The sequence below is a fragment of the Trichogramma pretiosum genome, unplaced genomic scaffold (genome assembly GCF_000599845.2).
Source record: "Trichogramma pretiosum strain Unisexual culture from Peru unplaced genomic scaffold, Tpre_2.0 scaffold175, whole genome shotgun sequence".
Lineage (NCBI taxonomy): Eukaryota > Metazoa > Arthropoda > Insecta > Hymenoptera > Trichogrammatidae > Trichogramma > Trichogramma pretiosum.
Genome location: NW_019640843.1, coordinates 44,585 through 66,090, shown reverse-complemented (window position 1 = coordinate 66,090; position 21,506 = coordinate 44,585). Strand labels below are relative to the sequence as shown.

Genomic DNA, 21,506 nt, shown 5'->3' with positions numbered 1-21,506 from the left:
TTAGTGCGCAAAAAGCGTTCTTGGACACTTGTGTGCGGAAATATGCCCCATTTTGGACACGCGTGTGTGGTAAAACGCCTCATTTAAATGATCGTATTTTTCGCCTACTATTCCATAAAATTTTGTATGTGTAACGTCCTACGACGAATAGCCTACGCCAAGGCAACCCGCCAATTCCGCGCTCCGACTTAACGCGCCTGCACGCACCGATCCGGCCTACAAGGCGTATTGTGGAAATATTCAAACTAAATACATTTTAAAATCAAAAAAATATATTTCGATGTCTTACTTGTACATAGCTTGTAACTTGTAGTTCGAGCGTATTATTCACGCGCCGAGCGACCGTTCCATCTATTTTTGGAGTTAATTACTTTTCACACCTTTCTCAGAAGCCATGTGTTCACCGATAAAACGGATTTCGACATCGAACAATCTCGATCTTTTTACATGTAGTTCTGATGAATAATGTTTTAGGCTATATTGATTAAACAAATTATGCCACGATGTAGTTGTAATTATTACTAAATATTAATTGTTGAGACGAGTACATCGATACCAAACTCAACCGCTTCCACAGTTAGATTCACTATAATAGCCGACTCAAGAGTCGCCGGATTATTTCATTACGATATGGTAAACATTGTTTCAACTATAAAAATTATCCTCAACATACATTAATAATAATCACCAGAATAACTAAATAGATAATTAAACGTTATTTGTTATATCTCTGTCGCCGTTCGACAGAGCTACTCATTATTGTCAATCAAACATTATATTAATTTATGTTAAACAAGTTCGAACCACAGTTGTTCAATACATCAAATTTATATTCAACTTTACCATTGTACATTGTTGCATACGTATATTTAGTGTAAATAGAATTACTTTTAAATTATAAATTGCTAATGATTAATATAAACTCAAACCTGAATTATACAAATAACTATCGCTTGCACAACTAAGTATACGTGCGCAACAATTATATATAATGTTTATACCAATAAGTATCACTTAACTAATTATTTTATTAAGTAACACTATAACGGAGTGTATAAAATTTATTATTAACAATTTTTGTAATTAATTATGTATTATGAGGTATCGTTGGAAAGGAAAACTTCCCTACAATCCTAATTTCCAACTCCCTTATTTTTACTAACTACGGTTTTCCAGCCTCTCCAATTTAAACATTTCAATTCTCCAACACCTCCTACTTTTTCCATCCCACTCCAGCCAGGCCCGCAAATCGTATAAATACGGGGGCCCTGGAGAGGATCGAGGCATTCGTCACCCAGCTTTCGTTCACCGAGCATTCGCTATCTAGCAGCATTCGCTCACCGAGCATTCGCTCACTCTCTTGTCAGGCCTCGAACAAGTAACATCTTTGTTCGGCCTGTAACAAGTCATAACATCCGTAGCTATCGCTTTTGCCTAGAGCTAGCTACTCTCTCACTCTCTATATATCTACCTATCTACCTACCTACCTACCTACCAACGCACCTCTTTTATTATTTTATTTACTTTCAATAAACATATCTTTTTAAACAATTTAATTGTTATTTTCTTTTATCGATAACTCTATTCAGCTGCTATCGACACATTGTCGTATGCGCAGAGTAGTTATCTTACACCGTGATTTTATTCAGGAGCTATCGGTTTATTGCCGTATGCCCAGAGTAATCACTCTACCTTCTACAACAATTTTATTCAGCTGCTAGCAACATAAGTGTTGTATGCGCAGAGTAGTTGTTGTATCCCTACGTGATTCTATTCAGGAGCCATTGGTTTATTGCCGTATGCCCAGAGTAATCACTCTACCTTCTACAACAATTTTATTCAGCTGCTAGCAACATAAGTGTTGTATGCGCAGAGTAGTTGCTGTATCCTTACGTGATTCTATTCAGGAGCCATCGGTTTATTGCCGTAAGCCCGGAGTAATCACTCTTCCTCCGACAGCAATTTTATTCAGCTGCTAACGACATATTGTCGTATGCGCAGAATAGTTACTGTACACCTTCGATGATTTTATTCAGGCGTTACCGGTTTATTGCCGTATACCCAGAATAGTCTTCTCCTCCGACTGCAATTTTATTCAGCTACTATCGACTTCGGTCGTATGCGCAGAATAGTTGCAGTGCTTACCAGTGATCATATTCAGGTGCTACCGGCTCATTGCCGTATGCCTAGAATAGTCGCTTCCTCCGACAGCAATTTTATTCAGTCGCCATCGATTTTATATTGTATGCACAGAATAATTGTTGGCTTCCATCAATAATCACCAACAAGTAGCCAGTGTGAGAAAATATTGGGTACACGATTTTTGCGGATTTTCCCTATAGCGCTCGGTACGCGTGTCTCCGGCGCGCCTGAACAGGCTACTACGCAGTTTCTAATTGTACGGTGCGCGTGCGAAAGGAGGGGTGGTCGCGCTCGCGTATGTTTGTACTCTCGCGACTGTACGAAGCTTTATCTATTGGAGATGCGCACGTGAGTGTTATACGCGTACTCGCACGTGTTTACTTTACTCGTCCAGAGGTTAATCACGAGTGTATGCTGTGACCTCTCTCGAATGATATTATTATTCCCTTTTTCTTTTATATTATCCGAGAGGATGTCTTAGGAAAGACACGTTGACGATCCGGCGGATTAAGGAAAGCTTAAGAAAGAAAAATAACTCGCATTATTTGTGCTGCTCCGAAGTATGGAAGATAATATTGGCTCTCGTCTGCCGTGATTCTTGCCCGATGCTGCCGGCTAGCGGTACGGTCGCACTGCGGAATGAAATCACGTTTAGCTTGAGTCACAAACACTTCCTATTACTACATACGTTGATGCAGGCCGTTGACTTGCATCTTTGTGTGTTGTGTGTTGAGTTGAGAACAGAAAAAGTCGATAAAATCGACTTACTATGAACTTTTCGATGCTTGTAAAGCATGCGCAAGTCTTATAGCTGTTTTCGACTCAGGTGACACTTCTCTTCCGTCTGAATTAAATCAGAATCACCTTCTCCGGCCATTAAGGCATGGGCAGGTGTATAACGGTCGATCAGTGTCGCCTTAGAATTACTTTCACTAATTGGCGAACCCGCTATGGGGTAGCTTACCGAATATTTCGGGTATGTCGAGCTATTCAGCGAAAAATTAATGAGATCCTCTCTCTGCGACGGCTCCTTTTATACTGCCGCGGCAGCTCCCCTTCCTTCGCGTTACGCTCTCGGCGGCTCTATGTGGGGGAATTTGCGTACGCCATCGTGCGTGGACCCGTGCATACGACAAAGATGGTTCCGGGCCCGTGGAACGGTGCGCGGTCTCCGGGGCAGGGGACGTATTTCGGCGCTGCTCACGTGTTGCGTCGTGGTTCGCGCACGCGCGTCCACACTTCTCGTGCTTGACTCGCGAGATAAGCCCGCGTGCAAGCTCACGTCCTTACCGCCGTTGCAAAACTAGGGAGATACCTTGCTATATATGTGTGTAATGCAGTCATGTATGCAGGCACGAAAAAAAAACAGGTGCGCCCTGTCGTAGTGATTTAGCAATGATGAAACATCTGAAACACAAAATGAAAAAAGCCTTTTATTCAGTGCATGGTTGGCTATAGTTGGGACCAAAATTTTCATTTTTGGGTCAAAAATAACAAAATGGCGGCCGTTTGAGCAAATGGAATAAAAAAAGACCTTTTTTTCTCGGTTTTTCCTTATAAGAAAAAAGAAAAAATTGGAATTTTGACAAAATTTTGGTTCCAACCATACGTATATGTGTAACAAACAAGTGGTTAGAATTTCAGACGAATCGATCGAGTAGTTTTTGAGAAATAACTGGGACTATATCGAAAAATATCATTTCGAATAGTTAAAAATTTGATACTTACGATTAATTAGCGATACCAGCGCCATACAGAAGACCTTTAGATTCTTCATGAAATTGATTTTCTCCCATTCTGGTGTCCGTGCGGCTTGCTCTATCTTTCTGAGACAAGTCAGTCCTACGGGGGTTCGCTAAACGTATGCGCTGCTCGTCGCGCTTCTCAGCGTCAGTAGAGGCATAGGCTCCGATTTTTAAGTTTAGCTCATCCATCATTTTTCGCACGGTGCGAAATCCTTCATTGAAGATACAAGCAGCTATGTTGGTTGCTATTTCAACAATAACACCAACGGAAAAAATGTGTTTTGGTGCCATCATCCACACGCACTGGTTGAAGCTCTCGTTATTATTTTGCGTGTGGCCACCTTAACATCTTTGCAGCAACTCATCCTTTGTCAAATAATTAAAAGATGGGTTTTAAAATTTCTTGAGCTTCTTCATCTAAAGCAGGAGGATGCTTAAACCCTTTTTAATTTTCAGTCGCTTTTAATTTTTGATATTTGCACCACGAATCAGCCCCTGGTGGACAGTGCAAATGCTGTGGTTGCTTATCCGTCGAAATTTTGTGATAAAATCCGGCCCAGATTTCTTTGCGCATATCTTCAATTAAGGAGGCTCGAGCGCGTGTAGCTGTCCTGCATTCGTGCGCTCTACGCGTTGTGCCTCTTGCATCTACGCATTGACCGCGGTTGCGTCGCGCCTAGTGCGCATGTCTGCTACGGTTATTGTGTTTACACTTTATACATAGTCGAACACGCGGGTAATTATCTAGGCGTGTCTACGCGTGTATCGTTCAATTAGCACGTTTTTTAATTACTAACAAGATGGAAAAAGCAAATGCATACACCCGACTGCATTTGACGAGAGATCCAAGAAAAGGGAAGTTTTTAAAAAAACCGCTGCCAAGACATTGGCAAGGAGCTTCCTCCATAAAAGTTATTTACGATTAATAATAATTTTAAAAAAAAATTTAGTATATCGTTATTTTGTATATTTTTTTAAATTAAAAAAAATCAAATATATTTTTTAATAGTACAAGGAAAAACCCCTCTATGAAGGAAGATAAAACAAAACAACATTTTTTTTTGAAAAGTTAAAGAAAGGTTAAAAATTTTTTTTTCTGAGTAATAAAAATAAAAATTCAAAATGATAATTATCAAATTAAATTTGAAATGAGTTCGGGCTTCATCCTTGAGACATTCAACAAAACAATAAATGCAATTGAATTCAACGGGATTCATCGTCTCGTTCTCTACATAAGGCTCTGCACACGGTACACACATACACACACACACACACACACACACACACACATCGGCCTCCTTGGCTCAGTGGGTATAGTTCTTGCCTGCTGATACAAGGTACGCCGTAGGGCGTGGGTTCGATCCCCACCGGACAAATTTTCGAGGTTAGTTTTTTCGCCTGGTGTGGTCGAGCCTGTGCCTGAAGTGGAGCGGGTACCACTCAAAAAAGAAGACCCGGGCTATGTCATCAGCCTCCGAAGCGGTAAAAAATCCTGATCACTGTGCGAGCTGGAAGCGATAGGACAACCACAAGTAGGAGCCCGAGGCGAGGACTCACAAGGCTGGCAATAGATGGAGCACACCACTCCCATGATGAAGTCGGAAGCGAGAACTACACTCACAAGAGGGCGCCGGATGCGAGAGCCAAGGCTCTGGTGGAGCGCATTATGGCGCCTGAAGCGAGAACCACACTCACAAGACGACAATAGAAAAGGAGGAGCACTCACAGAGTAGCGCCGGAAGCGAGAACCACACTCAAAAGATGTAGCCGACAGAGCAAATTGGGCACTTGCCATCGGCGGCAGAAGCGAGAACCACACTCACAAGATGGCACTAGACAGCGAGTTCTAAAGAAGATGTCCAACTCAGGAGAAGATGCCAGCAATGTGTGACCACGCAGACGGCTCTGAAAAAGGGGATACGACAATCGACGATGGCAGCGTGCAGGATCGGAGGTTCACCAAGAAGATGAAGATGAGTCCCTGAATCCCTAATCGTCGCATATCACTATGCGACGGATGGGGGATGTATGGAAAACAACGACTAACAGGAGTAGCAGAAATGCTCAACTAACCCCGGCCTCACCGAAGCAATGCCTAACGGCGGATACCGGTGAGTGTCCGAATGGTGTGGAGTAGGAAAAAAAAAACACACACATACATACAGACAAGTGTTGGAAATTCGATCTAGTTTACAAAAATGTAAACGAAATTGTCGTACGAGGTCTGGTTCAAAAACTCATATTCGAACCCATCACATAGCTTCCTCTATTGAGGAAGCAAAATCAGTGGCCCAAAAGATTGAGAAATTAGTGGCGTTTAAGGCGAAAACATCGCAATATCAGGATGTAAGTATTTCATAAAAATTTATCACACTATTCGATACTACTTTTTTCATATATATACCTGCATCAACTCATGTAGTCACTCTACTTACAATAAATATTATATAAATGTTTCAGGATATGTGTCAAACTGAGGAGACTTGTCCTACTTTTGAAGGTAGTAGAATTATTGACATTGACACATTGAAAGAGGAAAGTGGTGTTATAAATGTAATGAGCCATTAACATTCAGAAATGTAAAATCTGAAATCAGAAGGGATTTAATGAGTATTGTTAACATATTATGTACCAAGTGTAACAATTTCAAACCTGTCAAAACCCACAAGCAGCTTGTCATTGACGAATTAGCTCTGGGTAAGTGTATTACTGAAGCATTTTTCCTATCAAATTAATTTTATATACATAATGTTATATTACTTTATAGGAATGATCGATTCAGGAACTGGCCCATCACAGATCAATTCAATCCTTACCGTACTATACATACCTCAAGTAGCCGAAACTACAATAAAAAATCATGAGAGGAAAGTAGGGCCAGGCATAGAAAAAACTGCTGAGGATTCGTGCGTTGCCAGCATTTTATTAGAAAAGAAGCTAGTCCAAGAAAAGTAACTACAGACACAATCGTTTAAAAATCAGATGATCAGAGAATACTATGATTTAGTTATTTCAATTTATTTACAAAATTGTACATTACTCAAGCGATTGATTTTTACAATGATTTAATTATTTACAAATACTCTAGGTAGTTGTATACAACTGTTTTTTTGTTATTAATTTTTTAAGTCAAGGGCAATATGAATCAGGTTATTTTTTTTCAATCAATTTTTAAACATTTTTTGTTTTTTTTTTGTATAGAATAATTTTGAGATTTTTTTACAATCTTTTAAATATATTGTGCAATAACTATTTACTTATGTAGTATACAACTAGAGTTGTAATTATATCAGTGCATTCACTGATAGATTCATGGTTTTTTCCTCATTTTCCATGTTTTTTGGCCTTTCAAAAGCTTCAAAATGATCTGTAATGGAGACTCAGTTACCAAACTTTATCAGAAGTTGTATTTTGGTGTATCGATGAACATATTACAATATGGGCTGATTTGAGGCATACGAACATATTTTTTTTTTGACATTCGTGTCCTATTACACCATGTTTTCTATTTCAAGGGGTTTTGAGGTTATTAATGTCTCATCTGAGTACAGATTTGAATTCTACATCAAATTTTACATGAAAAAACATGGTTTAAAATTTTTTTCATATTCACCCCACAAAAGCAGAGTAACAAGCAGAATATCCTCAAAACATAAAAATCCAACTTTGAGTCCATGTAGATCCATGAGGGTTGGACCTAAGGGGCTGTGCTCTTCAGGATTTTCATTTTTCATTGTGTTCTTGAAGAGTAAATGGTTAGTTTCAACTTCATTTTTTGGGCCTGCAACACCTGTTGTGGAATAGCCCATATACTAAATAAAATTCATAATAAATAACTGAACATATATTGATTCACTTTATTCAGAAAAACCTGAATCCAAGTACAGATTCCTCAAGTTCCTCAAGTTCCTTAGTAACTTATTTACAAGGCGCGTTCGACAGTGCGTGGCAAAAGCGTGGAATGGGTCACGCATATAATAGTTTATCTGGTAAAATAAATGGTTTTTATTATTTATTCTCTGGTATTCACAAAATAACACTACTTCGAAAAATGTAGGTCACTCTACGTTAGTAGGACTTCATTCAAATAAAGTACTATCTTATAGTGTTCGTTCAAAAGATTGCAGATACTGTACATTAGGTCATCTTACAAATGATCACGACTGCCGCAAGAACCACGTTGGTTCTGCCAAATCGATGGAACCCAAAATATGGCAGTTGAATTAGTTACAACAAATAATTTATTATGTGAGAATGGTGCAGCAATCAACGTTTTCGTAGGAGATGCCGATTCTAGTAGTATATCAGCAATACGCAGAGAATCTGCAGATGGTTCAAAAATAGTAAGATGTTTGATTTCAATCACATCAAAAAAGCTTTCACCAAGTCCTTGTTTGCGCTCAAAATTTCGAGAATGGTCATTGACTACCTCTCCTACAAATTTTCTCTCGCAATAAAAATGAATAAAAATGATGAAATCAAAATAAAAAGAGAGCTAAAAAAAATTGTTCCACATGCTTATGGCGATCACACTTTGCGTAATGATTCATGTAAAGGGAAAATTCTTGGTGATGCATATGTTTACAAATATTTACCGCATGGAAAATGTCTAACTGATATAAACTTACGCATAGAATTGACTAAAATCATACATTATTACTCACAAATTGCAAGTCAAATTGGACATTGTTCTTCAACGCAAATGAACGAGTCAATTAACAATCTAGTGGCATTGAGAAATCCAAAAAATAAGCACTATGCTGCTTTATCTTCGCTAAACTTTAGAGTAGCAGCTGCCGTCTGCCATAAGAATATCGGCCCAGATTATATCAAATCCGTACTGGAGAAGATTTCAACTACAAAAAATTCTATTTCGGAGCAATATAGATTAAAAATGAAAGCTCTGTGTATGAAAAATGCTGAACGCTAAAAAAAAATGAATTTTAAAAGCAACGTCCATCATTGAAAAAAAAGCAGTAAAGAAAATTCTATTTCCAAACGCAAAGAAGGCATATCGTATGAAAGTGGTATGTCATTTCATGATGTTTCTGTGGACATGGAGAGCCAAAATATATTATGCAGTAATCAGCCACTATTGTTATCGCCAGATGAATGTGAAATTATCATTTTCGATGTAGAAACAACTGGCCTGTCCAATACAGATGAAATAGTGCAGGTGAACTATTTTATTTTTTTTGTAGCATTAATTTCTGTGATAATAAATTTCCGTACATTTTTTAGATATCAGCAATCTCTTTACACGAATCTATCTTTAACAGTTATATTATTCCATCTGTATCTATGTCAAAAGGGGCATCAATTGTTACGGGAGTATCTGTTATTGATGGCGATCTATTTCTAAATGAGGAAAGACTTGAAGCATCCTCAGCAGCAGATGCTGTTAATTTATTTATTCAATACATTAAAACATTTGAGAAACAAGAGATTTTGTTGGCGCATAATGGAAATAGGTATGTATAATACTTCTAATTTATGCATAATTTGTTAAAGACTTTCTAAAATTTTAGATTCGATACTCCCAGACTTTTGAAACTGGTGAAAGAAGTCGGAAAACTTGACGAATTTTGTGAATATGTCACAGGGTTTGCCGATTCCTTGCCAATTTTCAGAAAAGTATTGCTAGAGAGGGTAAGAAATAAAGAAAAATTTTCAATTTCTGCATTAGTATCAACTTTTTTACCGAACGTCGATATTACAACATTGCATAATGCAATCGATAAAATATGAAAGTTTTAAAATGTCTCATAAATAAACTTGAGATATCTGATCAGCTGATTTGTCAGAATACCCAAAGTATTTCAGTTATTCTAAATAGTAAAGTAAGGCAGCAGATCATTGCATGTAACAAAGCGAATCTAATTGATTTTAAAAATGAATTTTCGCCCAATATCATCAACAAAATGGCTTCTGCTGGAGTAAATAATAACATTTTAGTTTCAACTTATGAGAAAGGTGGTCAAGAAGCTATCTTGCTATTATTTACTGAAAATTTAAATAGAAGCCCAAGGATCACTAAAAATGAAAAAATTTTAGATAAAGTTATGAAATTATTTCCAACTAATCAATTATAATTAAATGTTAAGAAATTGATATATTTTATTATTAGATTTGTTTATTAGATTTATGATTGTACCAAAAAAATGTTCAAAATAATATTTAATAAATATATTACATAATACTTTTAAGTTTTAATTATTATTAGATTTGTTCATTGGTTTTGTGACGTCCAGCACCGCCACTGATATCATATGGTTTTTTTTCTTTCCCGCCTACAATCATGATCGATCGATAATCACTCCATTACCCACATTAGAAAAATATCAATCCTAGATCATAGAGTTCCTAAGTTACCGACCCGATTAACGAATCTCATTTTAACAAAAGATTAATTATTCTTATATGATTTCTAAATATTTTAACTCACTGTGTTTAATTATTATGTTTAATGAATTCAATTTTTATTATAACTCAATGATGTCAATTAAATAGAAAATAACTCCATAGAGGTATAACTACACGTGGCTGTATTAACGACTCAAAATGATTATTTACAAACACAATATTACATTAAGCTTTAAGCTGAGTGCAAGAATATCAAACAATAGCAATTGTCACTATACCACAGATATCAAACTCAAGTAAACTATCAATTAATTAAATAATAATGAAATCACTAGCACTTCACGAACAAATACTGAGTCATCGTAAATATGCACTGTTTGGTATCGTTGCACTCGTCTCAACTCACTGATTTCAAACAATTCACTGTATCACACTTTTGTCAACAATTATGTCTAGTATTTTATAATAAAGATTTGGCCCGTGGAACGTGGAAAGATCGAGAATCCGAGGACGGTTGGTTTGTTCAGCCCACTCGTAAATTTTACGACCTTAGGTCAAATCAAATTCCAGCATGTACTTAGCCCACATAAAACAATACAGATTCTGAGAGTATAAAAAGCCGATGAACAAACCAACAGGCCTCGCATTCTCCCTTGAACCTCCAGTTGTAAAACACAGCACACGGAGCCGTTATAAAACATAACGAGTAAGTTCAAAAATTTATTTTCATTCCTTCACTTTCCTACTCTGCAAGCCCATGAATAACTCATGGTAAAGAGCTTAAAACAAGCTCGTCTGCTATTCTCTCAAACTCTCCAGCTGTACAACACGGCCCACGGAGGCGTTATACAACATAACGTATGTGTTTGAATTCCTTTTTCTTCCTCTGCGAGCCCGTGAATAACTCATGGCAAAAAGAACTTAAAACAAGTTCGACAGTTTCGCTCTAAAACAAAGCGAAACTAGCGCTAGAATAGCGGACACCCGTCAAGCACGTGTGCTTGACAGGTATACAGGTGTTTTCATAACACCGGAGAGCCGTGACTCGTTGCCTGTTGTGTGTGCGGCGGCTGCTACAACAGCAGAAGTATACTCAGTCCCGGGACTTCCAATATAAGCCCGCGCCGACACAAAGAGATATACGCCGTACACATATACCTAGCAGACGCGCACGAGTCTCTCTCCCCAACAGTCATACACTCACGCTACACCGCGGCTACTACAGTAACACGTATACACTCCGTCCCGGGACTTACAATATAAGCCCGCGCCGACGCGAACTCATATACGCCGTACTCAAATACCTAGCAGACACACACGAGTCGCTCTCGCCAACAGTCATACACCCACGCTACACCGCGGATACTACAATAACACGCAGACACTCTGTGCCGGGCCCTACAATAGAAGCCCGCGCCAACACAACTCATATACGCCGTGCGCATATACATAGCAGACGCACACAAGTAACTTTCTCCAACGGTCATACACCCAAGCTACATCGCGGCTACTACAATAACACGCATACGCTCAGTCCCGGGACTTATAATATAAGCCCGCGCCGACGCGAACTCATATACGCCATACGCATATACCTAACAGACATATACACGACGTGTTCCATCTATTATTCCAACTTACTCATAAGCAGCAGTTTCGAATATAGCAAAAATGAACTCCTAGACTATTTTAGGTAATACTCAAGGTCTGAACAATTGATTAAATAACTACAATTAGTTATAACAGTTTCATGATTGTAACAAAAAACTGTTACTAATAATATTTAATAAATATATTACGTAATACATTTAAGTTTTAATAATATATCGTGCGCTTCGAAACTCAAATAGCGCGCCATTTTGCGTGCAGCGGCCGCATCGCGCAAAACATTGTAACCTCACGATTTCGACTCTTTACATTAAAATATTTTATTCATTAATGTGTTGACCCCCCTTTTTTGTTTCATCATTCGAAGGCTTATAATTTTTTCTTTCTAGCCTTAGTTTTTCATCAATATCTGTCAGGTACTTTAATCGTGAACGATTAAAGAACGGTAAATCATGAAAATGCTCCCATAAGACCCATGTTAAATCGACCAACTTTACATGGATTTATCTCTTAAATAAGCGTGTTGACCCATATTTTTTTTGCGATCGATGTGTATGGATCTTTTGGATTGGAGCTTTTGGTTTGGAGATTTTGTACCCAAATCAATTTTTGTTAAAAAAGTGAACTCACTCTAGTGCAGCAGAAAGCATTATAACATCATCGAAGTAAGGAGTACTGAGATGACTGAATTTGATTTATATGGGCATAGCCATTTCAAGCGTGATATGTCAAAAAAATGAAGTGGAAACTAAGTATGTATTCTTGAAAAGTACATTGAAAAATCAAAATCCTGAAAGTTTCTGCCTCCTAGGTCCAACGAATCTACAGGGTCTCAGTTAAATTTTCATTTTCCAAATTTTATTCTGCTTTTTTGGGGTGAATATGAAAAAATTTTCGAAACTTGACTTTTGATGCCAAGTTTAGGTAGTCAAAAGGTAAAAAAATAAACATGTTCGTATCCAGCGATTAAGCCAATATTTTAATATGTTTATCGATACATCAAAGTACAACTTCTGATAAATTTTGGTTATCGGCAGACAAACAGACTTCATTATTAAGCATCATATGAGTCAAGAAACGTGCTTTTAAAAAATGTAATCATATGCTGCATTTTTAATGCATTGAATGTCCGAAATCGTTGGCAATTTTATATTTCTTTACATTTTATTACATTTTACAAATTATATGATACTTTTAACTTTTACTTTTAATTTTTCTTGAACTGTTTGTTTTCCGTCGGGGGCCATCCCCTTTATTCACGATGACTGGCGCGGTACTCCATAATGACGCTGATGGTTCGATGACGCTCAGTCAACATTCTCTTGATCTCGCCGTGCGCTCTTGCAGCATTGGTGGAGACATGCGCGCATTTTATGTTTGATCAGACTTCGCGCTGCTCGTCTATATGATGATCCGTCAGTCTCGTGAGGCCAAGAGTGCCAGGCTCTAACTCGTTATTTTAGATATGCCCTCGCTTTTCATGAATTCATTTCTTGATCCTTACGATCCATAAGACGTTACATATCAAAACATTAAAATAAAAATGAATTCATTTTATTGATCGTGTAATACTCGATTTATTTTCATGATCATGCGCATATAGACTGAAACTGCACTAATTTACGATGCAGTACATTTGTTTGCAATGGCCTTACACGTCTTAGATACATCACAGCAAATAGATGTCAAACCATTATCTTGTGATTCAACAGATACCTGGGATCATGGCTATTCATTGATTAACTACATGAAAAATGTAAGTTTTCAAGTTCTCTTTTTTCATAACTATTTTTCTTCAAGTGCTTCGTTTTCGAATTAAAAATACTAGAATTTTTTATTTTTTCGCGTTCTGACCACCATTCTGTTTGGTTCGACACTAGGTTTCAATCGGAATCAACTTTTAGTTTAGATATCGATGATGAGATATTTGCACGAAACCCCCGAGATCTGAAAGGTTTTCTTTTGGAAAATCGAAAAATAAAAAAAAAATCAGAGTAGTTGCTCGAGCTTTAGCGCACCAGATGTGAAACATCGATGCTTGTGTTGGGATTTTCTGACTTTTCTTTTTCTTGATTTTTCTTGATTTTCTCGTTTTTTTGATTCATGTTTTTTGTTTTTTTGTTTTTTTCTTAAATTAATGGTAAGATGTTTCACATCTTGCAGCTGTTCATAAACAGCTGATTTTTTTCAATTTTTTCAATTTTTGATTCTTTTTACTTGTTTTTTACTTATTTTTTTGTTTCAACTTTTACTTGTTCGATTACTTTTAAATTCTTCCATTTTCTTTAATTAATTGATAAAGATGTTTCACATCTTGTACATGCATAGACAACACATACGTATTATATGTGTAAGGAAGTAGTCCAGCACAGGGTCCGACGGTACTCCTTCCTTTAAATTGTATCCTAGAATCCCTTCCGCCCGAGAGAGAGATCGGAAATAAGCGAGCCTAACAGTATTGCGGATCGGCGCCAATTTATCGATAAGCGCCGAATTTGCAGAGAGAGAGAGAGAGAGCCGTGATCAACGCTAAGTGCGTAGACGGGTCTTTCGCGTGCTGCCTTATGAGCAGACGAAAGCCTGTCAAGTGGAAAGGAAGGCCTATGATGACTGACGACCGACGAGGAGTTGATGAAGTGAACACTCTGTGTTAGACCTCGCGTGAAATAGCTTCGAGCTACCGACCCCTCTCGTGTGGGACCTGCGATGGCCAGCGTGTGTGAGAGTGAGTCTGCCGTCCTGGAGAGCATCAACATCTGGCTGCCTTCTCGTCTGCCCTCGCTAATGTGGAATTTAATCCTACGCTGCCATTCCACGCCGAATTACTCAAAGTGTTTCGGCGTTCACCGCTCATACCATTCGGCATCGATGACCAACCTTCCACGTGCGGGCCGTATCGCGAGTTTTCATCTCTCGTCAAACTACCGCCGCGTTCGCGTAAGCCTCCACGACCATACGTGCTTCCTTGCGGTTCGCGACTATTTACCCGTCCACGAACCCCCGTTGCCATGCTTGTACCTAGGCCACGGCCTTCACGCATTTCGTCGCGGCTTCCCGTTGCATCGCCTGCCCCATATAAACTTGAGCCTCCTCCACTTTTGCTATGGCCCGCGCCTAATATTTCGCTCTGATACATCTGAGATTGCGCTGTCACAAAAGCTGCTGGAGTCGCCCCGCCGAATTCGCCTAATGTCGCACGATTCGCATCATTTTGATTCGCCGTGCTTGATTCATTCACAAACGCTACTCTACGCACCGTCGACGTGACACCTGTTACGTGCTCCTGCTCGAAATCACGCGTCTCGACCTGCTCCCTGTGACCACTGCTATTCCGAATTCGTTGTCTTCCGCTATCGCGCTCTATTCGAATATCACGCTGTAGGTCTATGCGTAATCCATAATCATCCTCGAGCACGCCACGCATCAGACGATCTCGATCTTCCGGTACTACTCCCACCGTTACTTAAAAGATCCAACGGCTCACTCTGTACCTCATTACTACTCCCACTCGTGTGAACACCACTGCGACGCACATCACGATCATTCGGCGCTTCCGATTCGGCTAACTCATCCTCCGAGATGCGGCGTCCACGCTTATTATTTCCATCAATTACTATATTCATCAGGCTGCTACTCTCCGACATATTATGCATATTACGCCACTGTTTAAAGTTATTTCCTAATCTACTTGGTGATGATGCCAACGGCGTTGCATCAACAACGGCCTGATTATTACTTATCATCGTCGACAACATTTGTGAAGCCATATCTCGCGACGGATCCCACATTGCTTTATCGTTACCGAATCGCGCACGAATTTCAAATCGCATCAACCGATCTCGCAATGTATCCACCTCGTCATCAACATTCAATCCATTCATCATGCAACTACTTCGCACGCTTGTTTCCGACGCGCCCGCGATAGTGCATCGTATTATTTCTACCGCGTCGTTTTCTGCTATCACTGTCCAATCGATTCGGCCCAATATCTGCGACACCGAAGAGTTTAAGACGCCGCGCACATTCATGTCTGCTAGTACTCTCTCTTATTACTCACTCATACAACCACTCGCTCATACACACCCCGATACACCCCACTCAATTTGCTCACGTGTGTTGCCTAACTTCGCCTCGACTCCGTTTCACTCGCTCTACACGACGCGTTCGCGCTTCTATACTACACGCAATGTTATTGTTTTGATCTGAGCCACACACTTTCGCTGCCTCTGTCAGCGCAGACGACAAGCGATACTTGAGTTTAAACGCGTACACGCACAGAGAAAAATCAGGCCAAAATTACTCTTCATAAACTAACAAATTTCCTTACTATTAATTGAGCACAACAACAATTAATTTATGAACGGGTGTCATGAATCATCTCATGAGGTATGACGATGATTGATGAAGCAGAATCGTATTTGATGTTAACTTATTTCAAAATTACTATTATTATAAATCGGCTCTCGACATCGGTTCGCCTCGCATTCGTATATTTACGTTTTTACAATTTTAGGCACGACTCGAATTGTCAACAGACACCGCTTCAATGTTTTGGACTCTCAGCTCTCAATTAGCAACGTACTTTACAAAATCGCGCCAATTTATTCTCTCAGTTTCCGCTGAGCAGGATATTTTCAATTTGTAACGAACTTTGCAAAGAAAATCGCGCCAAATTACACTCTCAATTACCGCTGAGCAACATATATATGAACACTTTTACAAGAAAACTGCGTATCGTAATACTCCTGAATCGCGCCGAGGCTTTCAGACACCGAAAAAACTATACCCGACTTGGTTGGTCCACTCCACGAGAGACACGCCAACCACAACAATACAATTTCACAGCCATGCACGTATACAGCTCCAAAGGCCTGTAGCCTTCCTGCAACGTACCATGTACATCCAGCCAAGGTCGCAACTCTACAATACTATATATTGTAACGATGTTACGGGCGACGAGCGCGAGCCGTTACGTAAGAATGCCGTGTGTATGCGTGTGACGCGCGACCGACCAACTGACCGTGCAGGGTGAAGGAAGAGCCGAGCGCTTATAACCTCCGTGCGCCGCGGCAGCGTAGGCACGTGCTCGACGGTTACCGACTGAACGAGCGGCGCGGCGACGAGCCGCAACTCGAGCAGCAGCAGCGGCAGCAGCACGGAAGACGAAGCGAGCAAGAAGAAGGCACGTGAAGCGACGCCATTATGACTACGACTGCGTATCGTGCGAGTGCGAGCTACCAAGTCCGAGGCTAAAAAGCGAGTTGAGTAGTAGATAAGCCGACAAAAAGCGAGTGATCGTCGCGTAGCGAGCGAGTGTGTTGAAGCGAGAACGAGAGTGAAAACGGGAAAAGAGACGCGGTGTCCGAGGAGTGCGCGAAAAGAGAAACCAAGTCGAGGTACGAGCGAGGTTAAGTCGGCCCAGTGCACGACGACGACGAGCATCGCGACTCGCATACCAAGTGCTGTGTGTGCCTGTGGAGTGCGCAGCCTGCATCGTGCGATCACCGGCGTGGCACCAGAGGCCCAGCACGAGTCGACGAGTGAGCAGCGGCCAACCCACCACAACGGGACTCGGACACGTTTGCAGCGTGCCGCGAGCGGACAACGGCATGACGTCGTCGGGCCGAGGCGAAGAGATTGTAAGCGTTTAATCTGTACTTGTTAATCTTGGTCGGTCGTGTGTGTACGTAAGTGTGCTGTATGTCGCATGACGTGGAACGAGCGAAGAGTCGGTCGCGTAATAAATAAGTCGAGTCGAAGAATTGTCATCGTGTGTGTGTGTGTGATTGGTCCGAGGCGAACAGGTCGCAGTTGCGTCGCGCGCGTTTCGAGTTTGTAAGCGGCCATTTTGCAGTCCGTCGTACACGCTCGCGCGAAAGCAGCGAAGCCGTCGCAGGCCGAGCCACGTGAAGTCAAGTCCGCGTGTTATTAAGGTCGCGTCACGAAAACGGGATTCGAACCGGGCACGTGTTGTGACTCGGCGAGTCCCCTTGGACTTTCGCGAGCGAACTCACGCGACATAAGGCTTCGCGCATAGCGAGTCAGAGACGCGCGAGTGCAGGTGCGCGGCACGATCGGGATTCGAACCGAGCTCGTATTGTGACTCGACGTCTTCCCCTTGGACCTTAGTGCACGAAACCCGTATGGTATCGTGACGTCACTGAAGTAATTGTCAGACTTTCCTTTGTCATTTCTCTACATTTAAGCAATAATTCGACGACCTTTCTTAATTAATAGAATAAATAGTAATTTGACGTAAGACAATAAACGATTGATTTGGATTTAAACTAACTCCCTCTGGTGGTCATTTCGCGAACCTTTCCGACTTTTCAGCACACAATCGCCGACGCTCGAGGCACATTTGGTGGAGGGCTCGACCCCCTTTGAGGTAAGACGACCAGTTAGGCTAACCGGAGCCTCCGAAATAAATAATTAGACGGCAGGGCGAGCACAGGCTGCTGCCTAGACCCTCGCACGTCACAATATATTTATGCTCTTTTACTCTCTCTCGACTCGAACGCGCCAATGTTTCCCGCGATTATTTCAATAATCTTCGCGCAGTAACAATGTAACTGCGATTATATAATAATCTTCCAGCGCGGTAACACACACGTTGGGCGTCAATGTAACAGTTTACCCTCGGGAGGCAAGTAACTTGTCCGGCGAGATGTCCGTTGTCCTGTAACGGGGAACGAAGAAAAGGTGTGCCAAAAATAATCTACGCGATCATGTAATGTATAATCAATAATTAGGCTTATTTATTAAAAAGAGCGCCAGTCACGGTAGTGACGCCTAATAATATAGAATACAAGAAAGGTAAGAATTACAAATGTGCGATAATTGTTCGCTCGGCACAAAACATTCACCCGTACAATTATAATAACGGCAAAAGGCCACCGCGGCTATTTCGGCAGATACGACGGTCGTGAGTTTGGGCTAGGCGGGGACAAGACCGAGAGAGATCGAGCGTGTTGAAAGTTACAATAATATGGCGCATATGCAGGAGAGAATCGAGAGACTTACATTCGTTGACTACATGGTTTATTGGTGGTTGATTGGGCCTGAGGAAGACTGCAAAAATAGCGAGGGCAGACGAGAAGGCAGCCAGATGTTGATGCTCTCCAGGACGGCAGACTCACTCTCACACACGCTGGCCATCGCAGGTCCCACACGAGAGGGGTCGGTAGCTCGAAGCTATTTCACGCGAGGTCCAACACAGAGTGTTCACTTCATCAACTCCTCGTCGGCTCGTCAGTCATCATAGGCCTCCCTTTCCACTTGACAGGCTTTCGTCTGCTCATAAGGCAGCACGCGCAAGACCCGTCTACGCACTTAGCGTTGATCACGGCTCTCTCTCTCTGCAAATTCGGCGCTTATCGATAAATTGGCGCCGATCCGCAATACTGTTAGGCTCGCTTATTTCCGATCTCTCTCTCGGGCGGAAGGGATTCTAGGATACAATTTAAAGGAAGGAGTACCGTTGGACCCTGTGCTGGACTACTTCCTTACATTAGTCCTGAGGGTAAACTGTTACATATGTATTAGCGATACGCATAAGCAAGACAGAGAAATATATCTCAACGCAGTCAATCCCGTGAGCTGAGCCGACTGCTGTTGCTTTTGCTGTTACGCTGCCTCGTGCGTATACGTAAACACAGTCATACGCGCGTGCGAGAGCGAGAGAGAAAGAGATACAAGCGTCAAGTCTTGGCAGCGGCCAGCAGCAGAAAGCGGTTCTATGTAGCTGGCGCGGCAGCCAATCACAGCGCGTAGCGCAAACCGACGCTTCATAGGCATTTCTACTACCAAAGTTGCGCTCGCTTGGACGGACGGACGGACGGACGCTCGGTTTTTATGGGTTTACCCCTGACACCAAACGCGAATATAGATGTTTCACATCAATATTTTTTTTAAATCACGTTTTTTGGTATAAAGTCAACAATGACTTTTGACCTGATATTTTCTCCAAAAATCCGAGATTAGATTCGAGAACGGAATTCGCGAATAGAATTCGAGAAATTTTTTACATTAGAAACTGGCTACTTGCCCATATTTTTGGCTTCATTTTCTCCAAAAATACTGTAACCGAAAAAAATGTAGAAGTAATGTCCTTTAGGAACTTAATCGGTTAAAATCAAAAGGAATGAAAAACTTCATAGAACACTGAAAGAACTTCCAAGAAGTGCTAAGTTACATAAGGCCAGGGACATAGTTCACAAAGAGCATTAGGATTTGGCCAGGCATACCAAATCGATACACAACGTATATTTCAATACCCTCGAGAACTTGAAGTAATTCTCTCAACAGAATATATTAGTAGGAACAACCCAGATTTTACCAAGTATAGGATAAACATCGAAGAAAAGGATAGAAATGAGAAAGCAGAATGGAACCAGCAGTGCGCCTATGCCTGTTTCGAGGACAACTGCCGAAGCTTTCATGAAAGAAATAAGAACCACTGGTGCCAAAAATTTTTTTGCCAAGTCAGGAGAGTGGCAAGTTCAATGAAGGTGGCAAACGGCCAAAACTTTGCAGATGCAAAACCCCAGGCTCATAGGCCAAAAGCAAGCGCGATTCAGTACTTTCATTCTGACCTGGTAGTTGTAAAATTTAAAGACCCCTCATCCTACGCGAAGATTCTAAAATGCCTGAATACAAAGTCATCGTCCATTTTACTAGGTTGATAAAAGTGTAAAAAAAATGAAAATACCATGTCTCAAGCATTTTTCTACAATGTATCTACTGTGTTCCTCTAAAAATATATATATAAAATAAAATATACAAAACAAGCCATAGTCTTGATGAACTACCACAGTCGTGTGATCATATAGTTATGTACTAAAAATAAGGCGTATGCATTTTTTAACAAAAAAAGGCATGTTCTATCTTGGGTAGAATGCGGCAATGATGACCTTAGAATCTATTTTCAAAAAAAACCGATGCACCTTTTACTGCGTGGGCATGTGTCTATTACTGCGCACTGACTTTTCCATGACTACTAAGTATTTATTAAGTAATAATCATTTTCACACTTTGAAATCTTGCATATCGATAGGAAATTTCCTGACCTATCGATGACGACTATTTGAAAAATCTTAAAAATGGGCTTTTTGAGATATTTGCATTTTAAATTCTATGTCAATTTTTTCGGATGAAAATGGAAAATTTCGGAAAATCTGACCATGCCACCGTAAAGCTGAGGTAATTTTCTCTTTGAAATGATGGGTTACCTTTATCTTCCAAGTGCATTTTGATACTTTTCACGTGAGTTAGAAACTGAGTGATTTTGTTTAATAGGACCGAGTGGAGACTTGTAATGAAATGCCTTATATATGAGGGAAGTAGGAGGTCCCAAGGCCTCGAGAGTAAGGGTGAAATAAGAAAGCTGCGAAGATAAGGTTAATTGCAGTTTTGTTCTGTCTCGACTTGTCACGCTCGTGGCGTGAGCTACACTGACTCTACTCGCCGCTCTGCGCCGCTGGTTGCGCATCGGGAGGGGCGAGAGAGGGGTGAGTCCCCACAGTGGTGCGGGGTAATTTTTTAAAAAATTTTTGAATTATTAAAAATGAAAATAATTTTTTACAAGAGTTTGTTTAAAGCTAGAGTACAAAAAATATAACTTTGACTTAAGCTACGATTTATAATTTA

General features: G+C 40.6%; 1 protein-coding gene across 1 annotated transcript in view; it reads left to right on the top strand.

Annotated features, from left to right (window-relative positions):
• Positions 1-8,943: 8,943 nt before the first annotated feature.
• Positions 8,944-21,506, top strand: part of LOC111694646 (glutamate receptor ionotropic, kainate 1-like) — a 49,652-nt gene continuing 37,089 nt past the window's right edge. Inside the window, exons 1-4 of the mRNA XM_023463562.1 lie at positions 8,944-9,063; positions 9,129-9,358; positions 9,416-9,536; positions 13,462-13,614. Of these exons, the coding sequence (XP_023319330.1) occupies positions 8,944-9,063; positions 9,129-9,358; positions 9,416-9,536; positions 13,462-13,614 (624 nt within the window). The remainder of the gene's footprint in view (positions 9,064-9,128; positions 9,359-9,415; positions 9,537-13,461; positions 13,615-21,506) is intronic.